We start from the raw sequence: 12,521 nt of genomic DNA on the forward strand, positions 1-12,521 counted from the left end.
GTGGTGCCCAAATTAGACATCACCAGCAAAAGCTCTGAAGACTCCAGCAGCATCCAATAGAAAGGCATATCGCACGCTGTCACCAGCAAAAGCTCTGAAGGGCGGCGCCAAATAATGACATCATCAACCAAGCAACTGAAACCACCAAGGTGGCCATTACCAGACCCCTAGGCGGGGAGAGGGCAAGCGCCCGGATCGCAGGCTGCAGCACGGCCTTTGTTTTATGTAGTCCCCTGCCAGGCCCCCAGGCCCCCACTAAGCCCAGGGGGGAGAGGACAGTGGTGGGGGGAGAGGGACAAAACAATTTTAAAAAAACCAATCCACAAACAAAAACATACAAAATACACAACAACACATACCAAAATCTCTAAAACCACACACCACACCAACTCCCCACACTACAAATACACCACAACACACAAACACACCACACCCACATCTTAAACCCTACCCACCTCTGAGCCACAAACAAAAAAGACCCTACAAAACTAAACAAAACACCACCTTACTAAACAATCCTCTAAAAAAACCACCATAAAAAACCCATTAAGCCACATCTATCTATCTATCTATCTATCTATCTATCTATCTATCTATCTATCTATCTATCTATCCATCTATCATCTATCTATCTATCATCTATCTATCTATCATCTATCTATCTATCTATCTATCATCTATCTATCTATCCATCTATCCATCTATCCATCTATCCATCTATCTATCCATCTATCTATCTCTACCTACCATCTATCTATCTATCTATCTATCTATCTATCTATCTATCTATCTATCTATCATCTATCTATCATCTATGTAACAACTGCATGCGGGAGAGGGGGAATCACAGGGATAAACCGAGGGTGGGGGAAGGAAGGGACAGGAAACGTCATGAATCAGAACAGGGTGGGGGGAAATCACACTTCTTAAAATTCAAAACATAAAAAACGACCAAAACAAACAAATGAAAATGCACAATCATAAGAAGACCAAAAAAATAAAAACCATAAATACAAGCACAAAGTTGAAACATCCGGAAAAGCATATTACATAAAAACACTAACCAAAAACAAGTTATGCAACCATTACCATTCAAAACACAAATGGCATCAATAACCCCCCCCAAAAAAAAACCCACAGCAATGTGTGGCTGGGCCAGCTAGTGCTGTAATAAATTCAGTTTGACCCTTCAGCTACAGCATTCAGTTATTAATTTAGGAATAAACTATTCAATTTTGAATAAAACAAACTATTATAAAGAAGCAGGAAGATAGCTTGAGAGTGGTTGGTTGGCATCCCTGTCTCGGGAGACAATGGTAAAATGTGCCTTTGGGGGTGAAGCCAAACTATTGGAAGGTTACAGCACCTGTTGTGGCTATAGAGACTGGTAAATGGGAGAGACATGTTTGAGAGAGTTCCTCCTAGATCCATCCGTGCCACTGGAGGCGTAGAAGTTTGTAGTGGCTAGGAGGGCTCTCTTCCAGTTTCCACTGGTACACCACCTACAACCAATCCTGGAAAGGACACGATGGTGCAGCTCTTGGCAGCCTCAAGACTGGACTACTGCAGTGTGTTCTATGTGTGCTGCCCTTGAGGTTGATTTTGAAATTGCAGCTAATGCAGAATTCTGTGCCCTAATGTTTGCCCAGAATAGCTCCCCACCAGCATATTACAGGTATGCTGGAAGGTAGTTTTGACCTTCCAGCTATGATATTGAACTATTACATTAAGGCAGAGAATAGTGAAATACCAGAAATTATTTTTTCAAATATATTACTCATCCCATTTCACTCACCCCATTTGGGGACAGTTGCCCCCCCCCCCAAAAATCAGATTTCATATGCATTCCCAGAAACAGATGACATCAGCTTTCAATGCAAACTGAAATTTGCATAAAATTTTAGGAAAAATCTGATAGTTACCTCAAAATTAAGGTCATACATTGTCATAATGTTTCTTCTCTTTTGTTTGGTGTAATTCCATTTTAGCTCTGCTAGATCCCAATTCAGTTTAAACCATTCTATACCAGGCAGAAGAGAAAAGAAGAGCAGAGAAAAATTACATGAGCTCCCTATAGTTTAATCTCACGCTTTTGCAAATACCAGTAAGCACTACCTGTAGGGATTGCTAAACAATCACTCTATGACAAAATGAGATACACTTTGATTCAGGAAACAATGCGAACTATCTGGCAACTGTAATAAATGATAATAATAGATCAGTCCAACCAGGTTGGGGGAACTGTGTTGTGTGTGGTGTGTGTGCATGCATGCATTTCCCCAGGGGGCTTATCATGTTTATTATTGTGTATCTGTGATAAGATAAGAAGAACCATATTAATTTAATCTTTATAAACATGGCTGTCCAATATGGACTAGCAGAGTGTTGGGAGGGGCAAATCCTTAGAAGATTCAAGGGTTTGTGGCTGGGAAAGCAAATGGATATAAAAGCTAAAGAATTACTGCCATAGAACCCCCTTTGTAGATTTTTATGAGAAAATGGCTTATTCATAGGATGGGCTCTTTTTATGCACCATGTCTGCCGGCGATCAACGTCATCCGTCTCCATACATCCATGTACCTGCAGTGCTGGGCTGTGATGTGCTGCAATGTTCCCCATGAGAGAGTCTTCAAAGCCTCACGATCAAACAACTTCTACATGGCCATGCTGCTGTTTATTCTCTTCCTCTCCACGCTGCCGGTTGTCTACACAGTTGTCTCCGTCCCTCCATCCTTTGATTGTGGTCCATTCAGGTTTACTGCATTTTATATCCATTTCTTCAAAGTCAGATGTAGGATTACTGAATAAATAACTATAACATTGGATGCGCTCTCATGAAAGATAGGTGTGACAAGGACTGTATACATGCTATACATTTGAAGCCCATTATCCCCTTCAAAGAATTCTGGGCACTGTAGTTTGTTCAGTACTGCTGGAAATTTGAACTCTATGACAAGTATACTACAGTGCCCAGAATTCTTAGAGGTGGGAAATGGGCTTCAAATGGGCTCTAAAGGTATATTGTATATGTCAACAGATAACAGGGTCACTTATATTTAAAAATTAATAATTCCAGTCCAATGCAGGGCCTTTATGTTAGTCTGAGTAAACATTTTTTGACTGCACAGGGTACCTGGACAAGGCTGTCTCAGTTGTGCTTCAAGATCTGCATTCTGCATGCAGCATTTATTATGTTGAATGGGAAAAAAGTCAGGAACAAATATATACAAGTGGGATACAATAACTGGGGAGGGGGAGAAATAATGTAGGAGGGGAAAGTACAGGTCAAATTGAACGAGATGTTAATGTGGGATTGTTCCTGATTTTTACATTTCTACGCCTATTACTCATGCCTTGTTTCAATTTCCAGGAGTCATAGAAAATATTTTGCTTGCCAAAACAAATCATATCCGCATAGCTCTACAGCATTTTTAAAAAAGAGAATATGGCCTGTTGCTTTATTTGAATGAACAGTGTTTGTGAATTTAGCTGGGTCACATTGTCCTCAATTTTGTACACTGACTTCCCATCCCCTTTGCTTTTCCAGAACAAGCCATTTGTCTTTACCTTTTAAATCTCTTTGGAGTTTTGTCATTATTTGCTCAGATCCTCCAAGTGTCTCTATTTTCCAGGGACAGTTCTGGATTTACAGAAGCTGTACCAGATTCTGATTTGATCCCAGACTGTCCCGCTTTTCCTTAGGACATCCCTATTTTCATCAGGGAAATATTGGAGGTTATTGAATTATGTGACCCCTGAGTCATCTGAAGGTAGTTCTGTGTAGGAAAGTTTATTCCCAGAGTGGCTGGGGCAACCCAGTCAGGTGGGTGGGGTATAAATAGTAAAATGGTGGTGGAATAGGATGTCCCTACTTTCATTGGAGAAATGTTGGGCTGGGTGGCGCAAGGCGCCAGGGTGGCTGGCCACCAGGGGTGCGGAAGGGGTGCCGAACAGCTGGTGTCTGGGAGCAGCTGCTGCTGGTCCCCCCCCCCACGGCGGCAGTAGCGCGCGGCCATTGAGCTTCCTCCATGAAGCAGAATCAGCGAGACTCCTGCCTAGAGTGGCACCACGCGCCTGCTGCCACTCTAGGCAGGAGTCTCTCTGATTCTGCTTCATGGAGGAAGCTCAATGGCCACGCGCCACTGCCACGTCCCGCAGCGGCCACTGGAGGGAGGCGCCAAGGAGGGCGGGAGGTGGGCTCTGCGCCCAGGCCAGCCCCCCGCCAGGTGGTGCGCACCGTCCATCTCCGCCATCCTCCATCTCCGCCCCTCAGCCGCGTGCTACTGTCGCTGTGGGGGGGGGTGCCGGAGGATTCTTGCACCACGGTGCTGGATACCCTTAAGACGTTACTGATGATATGCCACTTCTCTGCTACTCTCTGTGTCTTTCTGCTTCCTTCAACAACTGTGCATATTCTCCCACTGCCTGGCACAGGTCTCAGTTTGGCCAGAGAGACTGTTTTTCTCAAATCATACCCACCTGCCCAACATCTGATGTGATATGTGGCATTAAATGTTGGGCAGATAAGGACATGGCTACAAAGGAACAATTGACAACTTCAAGTGAGTTCCTGATTGTTTCTTTGCAAGCTGGGCTGGCAGATAGCAAGCTCTACTGGGATTGGCTAGATGAGGGATATTTATGTTGGAAAGATAAGGATAGAGTAGGGATGGATATGAATTGTGGCAAACATTGTGTGCGCACTGCTTCTCAAACCTGCAGTGGGAGTGCACTGGATGAAGAGTAAACTGGAGCATGCCCACAATCTTCAGGTCCTGGCCTGCTGGCTTGATCTAGTATCCCAGCACTGGCTTAGACTGCTTCCCAAGATACTTAGAATGCTACCTCCCTTTCACTTTCCCTTCCAGTTAGAGAAAGTGCATCCCTCTTTGCCGCTTGAGGCGAAACAGGAAGTACCACCCGGCCCTGCCACTGCTGTCCCACCAAAACATCCCTCACCTGGGTTGCACAGCGGTGCCATGTGGCTGTGGATCTTGGCAATATCTCACAAGTTTGTGCTTTTCTTACTCAGCAAAGGGCCACTGATGTCAACAACAATCCTGGTAATTATTACTGAGCTGTGTGGAAACCCAGGTCCTTTGCTCTCACACTCAAGATAAGATTCATTAACATGCTCCTTTGTTTCAAAATCTGGAAAAGACCTCAAGAAAGTCAATAGCTACAAAACAGGGGATCCTGTTTTCAAACAGGGGATTGAAAACAGGGGATGTTTTCATTTATAATCATGGAAAGCCATGTGCGACATCTAGAGGTGAATCTGTATATGTGCAGCCCCAGAACTTGTGCAAGGATATAATGACCCTACTGTCTCATTAACTGCTTGCACTCTTGCACTATTTTGTAAAAAAGCACACATGAAACAACACACGGCACTTTCATGGAAAGCCCCGTAACAAATAAATGTGTAATACCCTCCAGGGCTCTTTTAATGCAGGAGTGTCAGCAGTATGAAATTCTTCTCCAGATGTTCTCAGGATTCAACTGAGTTGCTTGCAAGCGTGAGTGCCCCTGCTTGAATGTCAGTGAGCAGGGTGGAAGTGAGCAAGTCCCTGCTCTTCTCCCTCCTGTGAGCTGCTGCCTGGTAACTTGCCCTGGGCTATAGGAAGGAAGATGCAGCAGGAGAAACCACTGCTAGAGAGAATGCCTTGACTTTGGGTGCAGGCTCATGCACGCCGAATTCCAACATATAGAAAACTAACATATCAGTGAAAAGGCTAGGCTACAATCTTCCTCTGTGAAATCTAATTTTCCTCATGGGGGTATTTTGGGATGGAGGAGCCCACCACCCTTTTTGAAAAGATGAACAAGCATTCAGCCATGTGAACTGCCACATTTGCACTACATTTAAAGCACCGTTATACCATTTTTTATAGTCATTGCCCCCCCCCCAAAAAAAACAATTCTAGGAAATGTAATTTGTGAAGGGTGCTGAGAGTTGATAGGAGACCCCTGTTCCCCTCCAAAAGCTACAATTCCTTGAGTGGTTTAATATATCTGGTAGCAATAAAGGCTGATTAGGTTATATTCTGGTATTACTATGGATGTGAATTATTCGTGTTTTTTTGTAATTGCTTCAGCTACACAAATAAATAATATTTGTATTTGTTATTAGTATTACTTTAACAAAAACACTATTTACATTCCCACCCTTTATCTCTGTGTGTCTTTGCACTAACAGTGGGAAAACCAGAATGTTTGAGGTCATTGGAGAAACTCTGGAGCATGATTTCCCTTCCTGGTTTCGGAAGGTTTTCAGACTTCTCTCAAACCCTGGTGTGATCCTGCCCTTCATACTACTGATGGTGTATGTACAGTACACATTTCTATGCTTAAAAATAAATACATCCCCCCCCTTTTTTTAGACATACAGTACATAGAATGCATTCACTACTCAATGGAGGCAGGAGGGGTAAAGGGATGGAAGGCGGGAAAGGTGGGCAGCGATCTACCCCCTTTTTTGGGTTCAGGTCAAAGTTGTTGAGCTTTTTTTAGGAAGGAAGAAGGTCCATTTTGGGGAGGTTTGGATCAAAGTTGTTGAGTTTTTTCAGGGGGAACGTGAAATGTTAAGCTTTTTTAAGGGGAGCCGAGCCGCAGTTGTTCAGCTTCTTTGGGGGGAGCCAGTGATCTACCAATGATCTACCGCAGACGTCAGTGATCTACTAATAGATCACGATCTACCTGTTGGACATCCCTGCCAGAATTCTGAGATTATTGTTGATGGCAGCTTCACCTCAGAGTTCCTTTAAAGCGGCCAAGCAGGGAGATGCCTCAAGGAAGAAGTAGCAACTAAAGGATGTGGTGGTGTAAAGTAGTACTTGACACAGCATTGCAAGGACTCTAGAAATATCAAACCATAGTTTTTGTCTAGGGTCCAATTCACTTGCACCAGCTTTTGGTAAGCAAGATGGTTGTTATATCACTCTGCTTAAAACAAAGATGGATGAATCTGTCAATTTTGGCATAGCTGCCAGGTCTCCCGTTTTCCCCGGGAAACCCCTGTGTCACAGATGGGGTGTTGGCTACTCCCGAGTAAGCACTCCACACATCCTCTGGATTTTCATAGTTTTATTGTGCATGCTATATACAGTGGTGAGATGTCTCAAATCATGTCTGCTCTGCATGGGGCAGAAGCCCACAATGGCGTCTCGTGGGCTCTGACCCCCCTTTTAAGACTCCAAACGCCCCTCCTCCTTGCTCTATGGGTCCTCCGTGGTCCCAAACCAGGCTCCTGAGGTGCCGTTCTCTCTCCTCCCTCCTTTCCAGCCCCTGCTGAAGCTAGCTCCTCCCCTGCTTCCCTGCTACCAACCTGGAGCTGAGCCACCAGGACTCTGCAGAGCCCTGGACCCGTCTTAACCCTTCCTGTTCCTGATTTGAACTCCCAGACTTGCTGCTGCTCTCTCATCTGATGGAAGTAAGCAGAGTGGGCTGCTCTCTGCAAGCCCTCTCTCTTACATCCACCCCCCCTCCAGGCTCCCCCCCCTTTCTGAGGCCTGGTTTGCCTGGTCTGATGTCTGTAAAGAGGGCTGGAAGCCTGACAGGTCTTCTTCCTCTGTAGTGTGTGTAAAATCCTGTTCCCCGTCGGTGCTGGGTGGCTGGTCCGTGTAGTTCCTTCCGTTGTCATCCTCCTCCTCCCTCTGGAAAATTGCTTCCGATTCCCGGAGGGCTCCTTGGGTCTGCGTCTCCCCTGCTCCCCACCTGGGATCGCCCTCCCCCTCTGTGTTCCCTGTGCTACTGACGTGTGGTGGTTTGGGTCTGTGGGAGAAAGGAGCGTGCAGTTCCAGTGTGCGGTCCTCCCCTTGCATGGTGTGCGTGGTTGCCTCCGCGTTTTGGGAAGCAGGAGTGCCCTGCCTGGCCATCAGACATTTTAACCCCCCCTCCCCCCACCGGGAGCCCGGGCTCGCTGTGGCACTGTAGACCTCCTCCTCTTCCTTTCTTTCTGGAACCTCTTGGCTGCCTTCTCCCTCCACCCTTCTGTCTAGTGTCTTTTGTGTGATTTCCTCCCCCTCCCTCCTGTCAGCGTCTTGTGTTGGATGTGTGTCACGCCCTCTGAACCTTGGGCTTTCCCTAAAGTGTGAGAGCAAAGACCTGTGACCCACGGGATGGACCTTTCTCGCTGTAGGTGCTTCCCCCCTGAAGGTGACAGGGTTGATCTGTGTCAGAACCTTGAAGGGCCCCAGCCTTCTGGGTGCCAGCTTCTTCCCCCTTCCCCCCATGGGAAGGCCTTCTGACCACAGCCAGACCCTGTCCCCTCCGTGGAAGACCTTCTCCAGTCCCCTGTGATGGTCTGCCCCCTCCTTGTAAGCCTCATTGCCCCTTGCCACGTCTCCATCCAGTTGTTGGTGTACTGTCTCCCTCCTCTCACCCCATGCCTCAATAGGTGGTCCCCCAATCTCCCCCTCCCCCTGCTCTGGGAAGGCTCTGGGGTTTCGCCCAAGACTGGCCTTACTGGGTGTGAGCCTCGTGAAGACATGTACTGCATGCCCCTCCGTGGGGTTGTCATGATATTGCCTGAGAATCTTCCCTCTGAGGGAGTCCTGGGGCATATACCGGGCATCATTGCTAAAGAGTAACCCCTCTTTCTCTGCAAGCCCTTCCCCTGCCCCCTTTTTCTCCCTCAAGTCCCTCCGTATGTTCTGGGTAAAAGTGTCCTCTTTGGTGAGTTGGCTCAGTTTCTCTTCCTGCATCCCCGCCTCTGCGTCGTTCCATCCGCCTGGGGAGCTGATGTGGTGCGATCCTGAGGATTCTCCTTCTTTCCTGCAGTGCTCCTTGCCGTCTGCATCTCCAAAGGTGAGATCTCCCCGGCGCTGGCTGCCCACAGGATCATTGTCCACTTCTGCGTGCTTGTTCACTGTCATCTTCCGAGAGGGGGTCTGTTGCGTGACCTCACCCTCCTGCAATTCCCGGCCGCCTACGGTCAAGACGCTCATGGGCAGCTCCCTTGGGAAAATGGGAATCTGATCCTGCTTAGCCAAGTCCACCGATAGGAAATCGTCGCTGCTGCCCCTGCGGAGAAGCCCGACTGTCTCCTGGGTCTGGCCTCTTGGCAGCTGCAGACTCACTTCCATCTCTTTGTCGTGCTGTGGGATGTTACAGGAGGGCTCAGTTGTTGGTGCTCTGCCTGGCCCCTCCCCTCCTGATCTGGCATCCAGGCTTGTGTCTGTGCCTGCCTGCTCTCGCCATTCCTTCCTCTGGGGGCAGTGTTCCACCCAGTGGCTGGGTGCATTGTAAAGGCATCTCCCGCCTTTCTCTTTCCTCTGTTTTCCCGCGTCAGCGTTTGAAAGTACCCGCGCGCGGGCTTTGTCCCTCTGCATCACATCTGGCTGGAGGGGGCTGTGCTGTGCTGCAGCTGCCTCCCCGGGACTGTATGGGAACTTGTGGCCGCTGCCTTTCCCCTCCGTCTGTCCCCTCTGCCCGGACTCGCCTCTCAGCCTCCTGCACTTCCACGCCACCATGCCTCTCAGTCTTAGAGCCAGCTTGTGCTGAGGGTCGCCCTACGAAGTGCTGGCCCGTCCCGAGTGTCCTCTCTGCTTGTCCAGCCTCCGCTCCCCCGGCTTGGCTGTGTTCAGAGCTGCTCGGTTCACTAAGCTTGGCTTCCCCTGTGCCCGGGTGCCTACCTGGTGCTTGAGCCGTTCCATAGTTGCAGGGTGCTGGCAACTCATGCCAATCCTCCCTCGGCATCTCTCTCTTCTGCTTTAGATGCTGCCAACTTCATGCCGGCTGCTCCATTTGCAGCCCTCTTCCCTCGGGGTAGCCATCAAAAGATTGTGGGCTTGCTGTCACAGATGGGGTGTTGGCTACTCCCGAGTAAGCACTCCACACATCCTCTGGATTTTCATAGTTTTATTGTGCATGCTATATACAGTGGTGAGATGTCTCAAATCATGTCTGCTCTGCATGGGGCAGAAGCCCACAATGGCGTCTCGTGGGCTCTGACCCCCCTTTTAAGACTCCAAACGCCCCTCCTCCTTGCTCTATGGGTCCTCCGTGGTCCCAAACCAGGCTCCTGAGGTGCCGTTCTCTCTCCTCCCTCCTTTCCAGCCCCTGCTGAAGCTAGCTCCTCCCCTGCTTCCCTGCTACCAACCTGGAGCTGAGCCACCAGGACTCTGCAGAGCCCTGGACCCGTCTTAACCCTTCCTGTTCCTGATTTGAACTCCCAGACTTGCTGCTGCTCTCTCATCTGATGGAAGTAAGCAGAGTGGGCTGCTCTCTGCAAGCCCTCTCTCTTACACCCTGTTTTTCCAGCTGTCCCCAGCCGGGAAAAACAGATTATTTTGTTTTTCCCCAGTTTATTCTGGCGCGGCAGTGCGACTTCTGGTGCGACAGCCATTTTGGAACTGGGCACAGCAGCATCAAAAGTCACTTCTGAGCATGCTCCGCCCAGTTCCAAAATGGCGGCAGCGCTACTTCCAGTATGCTAATTTCGGTCCAGTCCCTTTTTTTTCAGAGAGGAACTTGGCAGGTATGAATTTTGGATTCTCTCAAGTGAAAGAAATTACTTTTTATATATTGCATTTTGTACATTATTTTCATTAATATATGCAGTTTTATTTACACTTTCCCCTAATATCCACATTGTCATTAGAGAACTGTATCAAAATATTCAGAGAAGAATATTCTTTACCCTGGACTTTAGCACATGAGATATTAAGATCCACCCTATTGCCCCTCCCCCATTTTCCCTTTCTTTTTCCCTTTTGTATGAGGCTGCATTTTTAATTTTAATGTATTTAGTCCTGTTGTTGAGTTGTATTTTAACTAGTTGTTTTATATTTGGTGTTAGCCGCTCTGAGCCCGACCTTGGCTGGGGAGGGCGGGGTATAAATAAATTATTATTATTATTTATTATTACTTGGCAGTAATTAGTTTTAGCTGATTTTAATATTATATTTGTTGTAAACCACCCTGGGACCTTATGGTGAAGTGCAGATAAGAAATAAGATAAATAATAGAAAAACAACTGTTTTGGTTCAAAATGCGAACTGAATGAAATTTCTCCCTATTTCTACTTTAAAAATGGTTTTTAATGGCTGTAATAATTATGTGACATACTCGCATATGTGGTTCCCCCCCCTTTAGCCTGAGTATCTACTACCTCAACGCTATATCAAAAGGGTACCAAGATATGAATCTCGAGCTCAAGAAGAAATTGCAAAATGTAAGGATGCTGCAAAAGATTGTCGATAGAGTTTTTTGTTTGTTTGTTTCTCATTAGATGATGATGATTTGTGAGACTAATTCTGGATGTTCACTTTTGTTCTTCACATTAGCAAGCTGAGGAAAACAAGAGGAGGAACAAGCTAAAGGCACAGCAAGCCCGGGGGGAGGTTGAAGAAAACCCCTTTGAGACAGCGCCCAAACCAAGCAATCCAAAGGAGGGTCAAGGTGAGTGTTGTGACGTGGGGTTTGTGATTTCAGCTCTCTTGACAAACATGCTGGAGACAGTTCTCTAGTAACAGCTCTTTATTAAAGTGAACAAGACTGACTGTGAGGGCAGGAAGGCTACATTTATAGGGACAGGGAACTAGCTAGAAGGGGATACATTTTGGAGGGAACAATATCAGGCAATCACAGTGCTGCCTTTTGGAGGGAACCAATAAGACAGAGGATCCAAATACAGCAGCTTAAATGAACCAATAGTAGCTGTACCCTCTGGAACCAAAAGGCAGTTACTTTATCCTAATGCAAATACAGACAATAATAATACAGAGATAAAATCCTTTGACTCAATACACAACACCCCTCCCCCCCTAGTGAGCACAGCAGACGTAATCCCTCAGGTACTGTGGGGTCCTACAACTTCTACTTGATCTCCTGACAACAGGTGTTGCAGGTTCTGGATTGGGTGTTACCTGTGGTGGAGGGGCTGCTATAGGGGTTTCGTCAGGAACAGATGGAGTCCCAGACATCTCAGGGTCCCCTACCTGTACCTCGTCATCCTGAGAACTAGCAGACCCTGGTTCATTTGCTGAAGCCCCTGGTGACTGCACCTCTGGGCCATCTTCACTCTGGTCTCGCAGCTGTGCGTCATTAGCCAGGGATGAATTATCTGACTCCTCCCTGCTGAGCGCCCGGCGCCTCAGCTGATCTATATGTCTCTTCCAAACTTGCCCATTTTCCAAGGTCACATAATAGGACACAGGTCCACTAGCCCGGGTGATCACACCGGCCACCCACCGCGGACCTCGTGAATAGTTCCTCACCCAGACCAGATCTTCAGGGGCGAGATACCTTGTTGTGTCAGTCTCAGCCTGGGGGGTTGCTCTTGAATTACGGTTTGGCATTTTATCTGGGTGGACATAATCCAGCACCGTTACCAGTCTTCTACCTAAGAGCAGCTCGGCTGGCGATTTGCCCGTCGCAGTACACGGCGTCGCATGCTGCAAGAATAACATTCGCGCAATGCGAGCCGACCAGTTACCCTCCATTAAGCGCGCAATGGATTCTTTGGCTGTTCTTACCATGCGCTCAGCCTGCCCATTGGAGGATGGGTGAAAGGGCGC

At 47.6% G+C, this 12,521-nt stretch overlaps 1 protein-coding gene across 1 annotated transcript in view; it reads left to right on the plus strand.

Annotated features, from left to right (window-relative positions):
• The window catches only part of TMC1 (transmembrane channel like 1), an 86,701-nt gene that overhangs the window by 54,161 nt on the left and 20,019 nt on the right, over positions 1 to 12,521 (plus strand). The window contains exons 14-17 of the mRNA XM_088653161.1: positions 2,514 to 2,753; positions 6,200 to 6,325; positions 11,098 to 11,176; positions 11,289 to 11,403. Coding sequence (XP_088509287.1) covers positions 2,514 to 2,753; positions 6,200 to 6,325; positions 11,098 to 11,176; positions 11,289 to 11,403 — 560 coding nt within the window. The remainder of the gene's footprint in view (positions 1 to 2,513; positions 2,754 to 6,199; positions 6,326 to 11,097; positions 11,177 to 11,288; positions 11,404 to 12,521) is intronic.

Source organism: Zootoca vivipara, chromosome 10, assembly GCF_965207765.1.
Source record: "Zootoca vivipara chromosome 10, rZooViv2.hap1.1, whole genome shotgun sequence".
NCBI classification, from domain to species: Eukaryota; Metazoa; Chordata; class Lepidosauria; order Squamata; family Lacertidae; genus Zootoca; species Zootoca vivipara.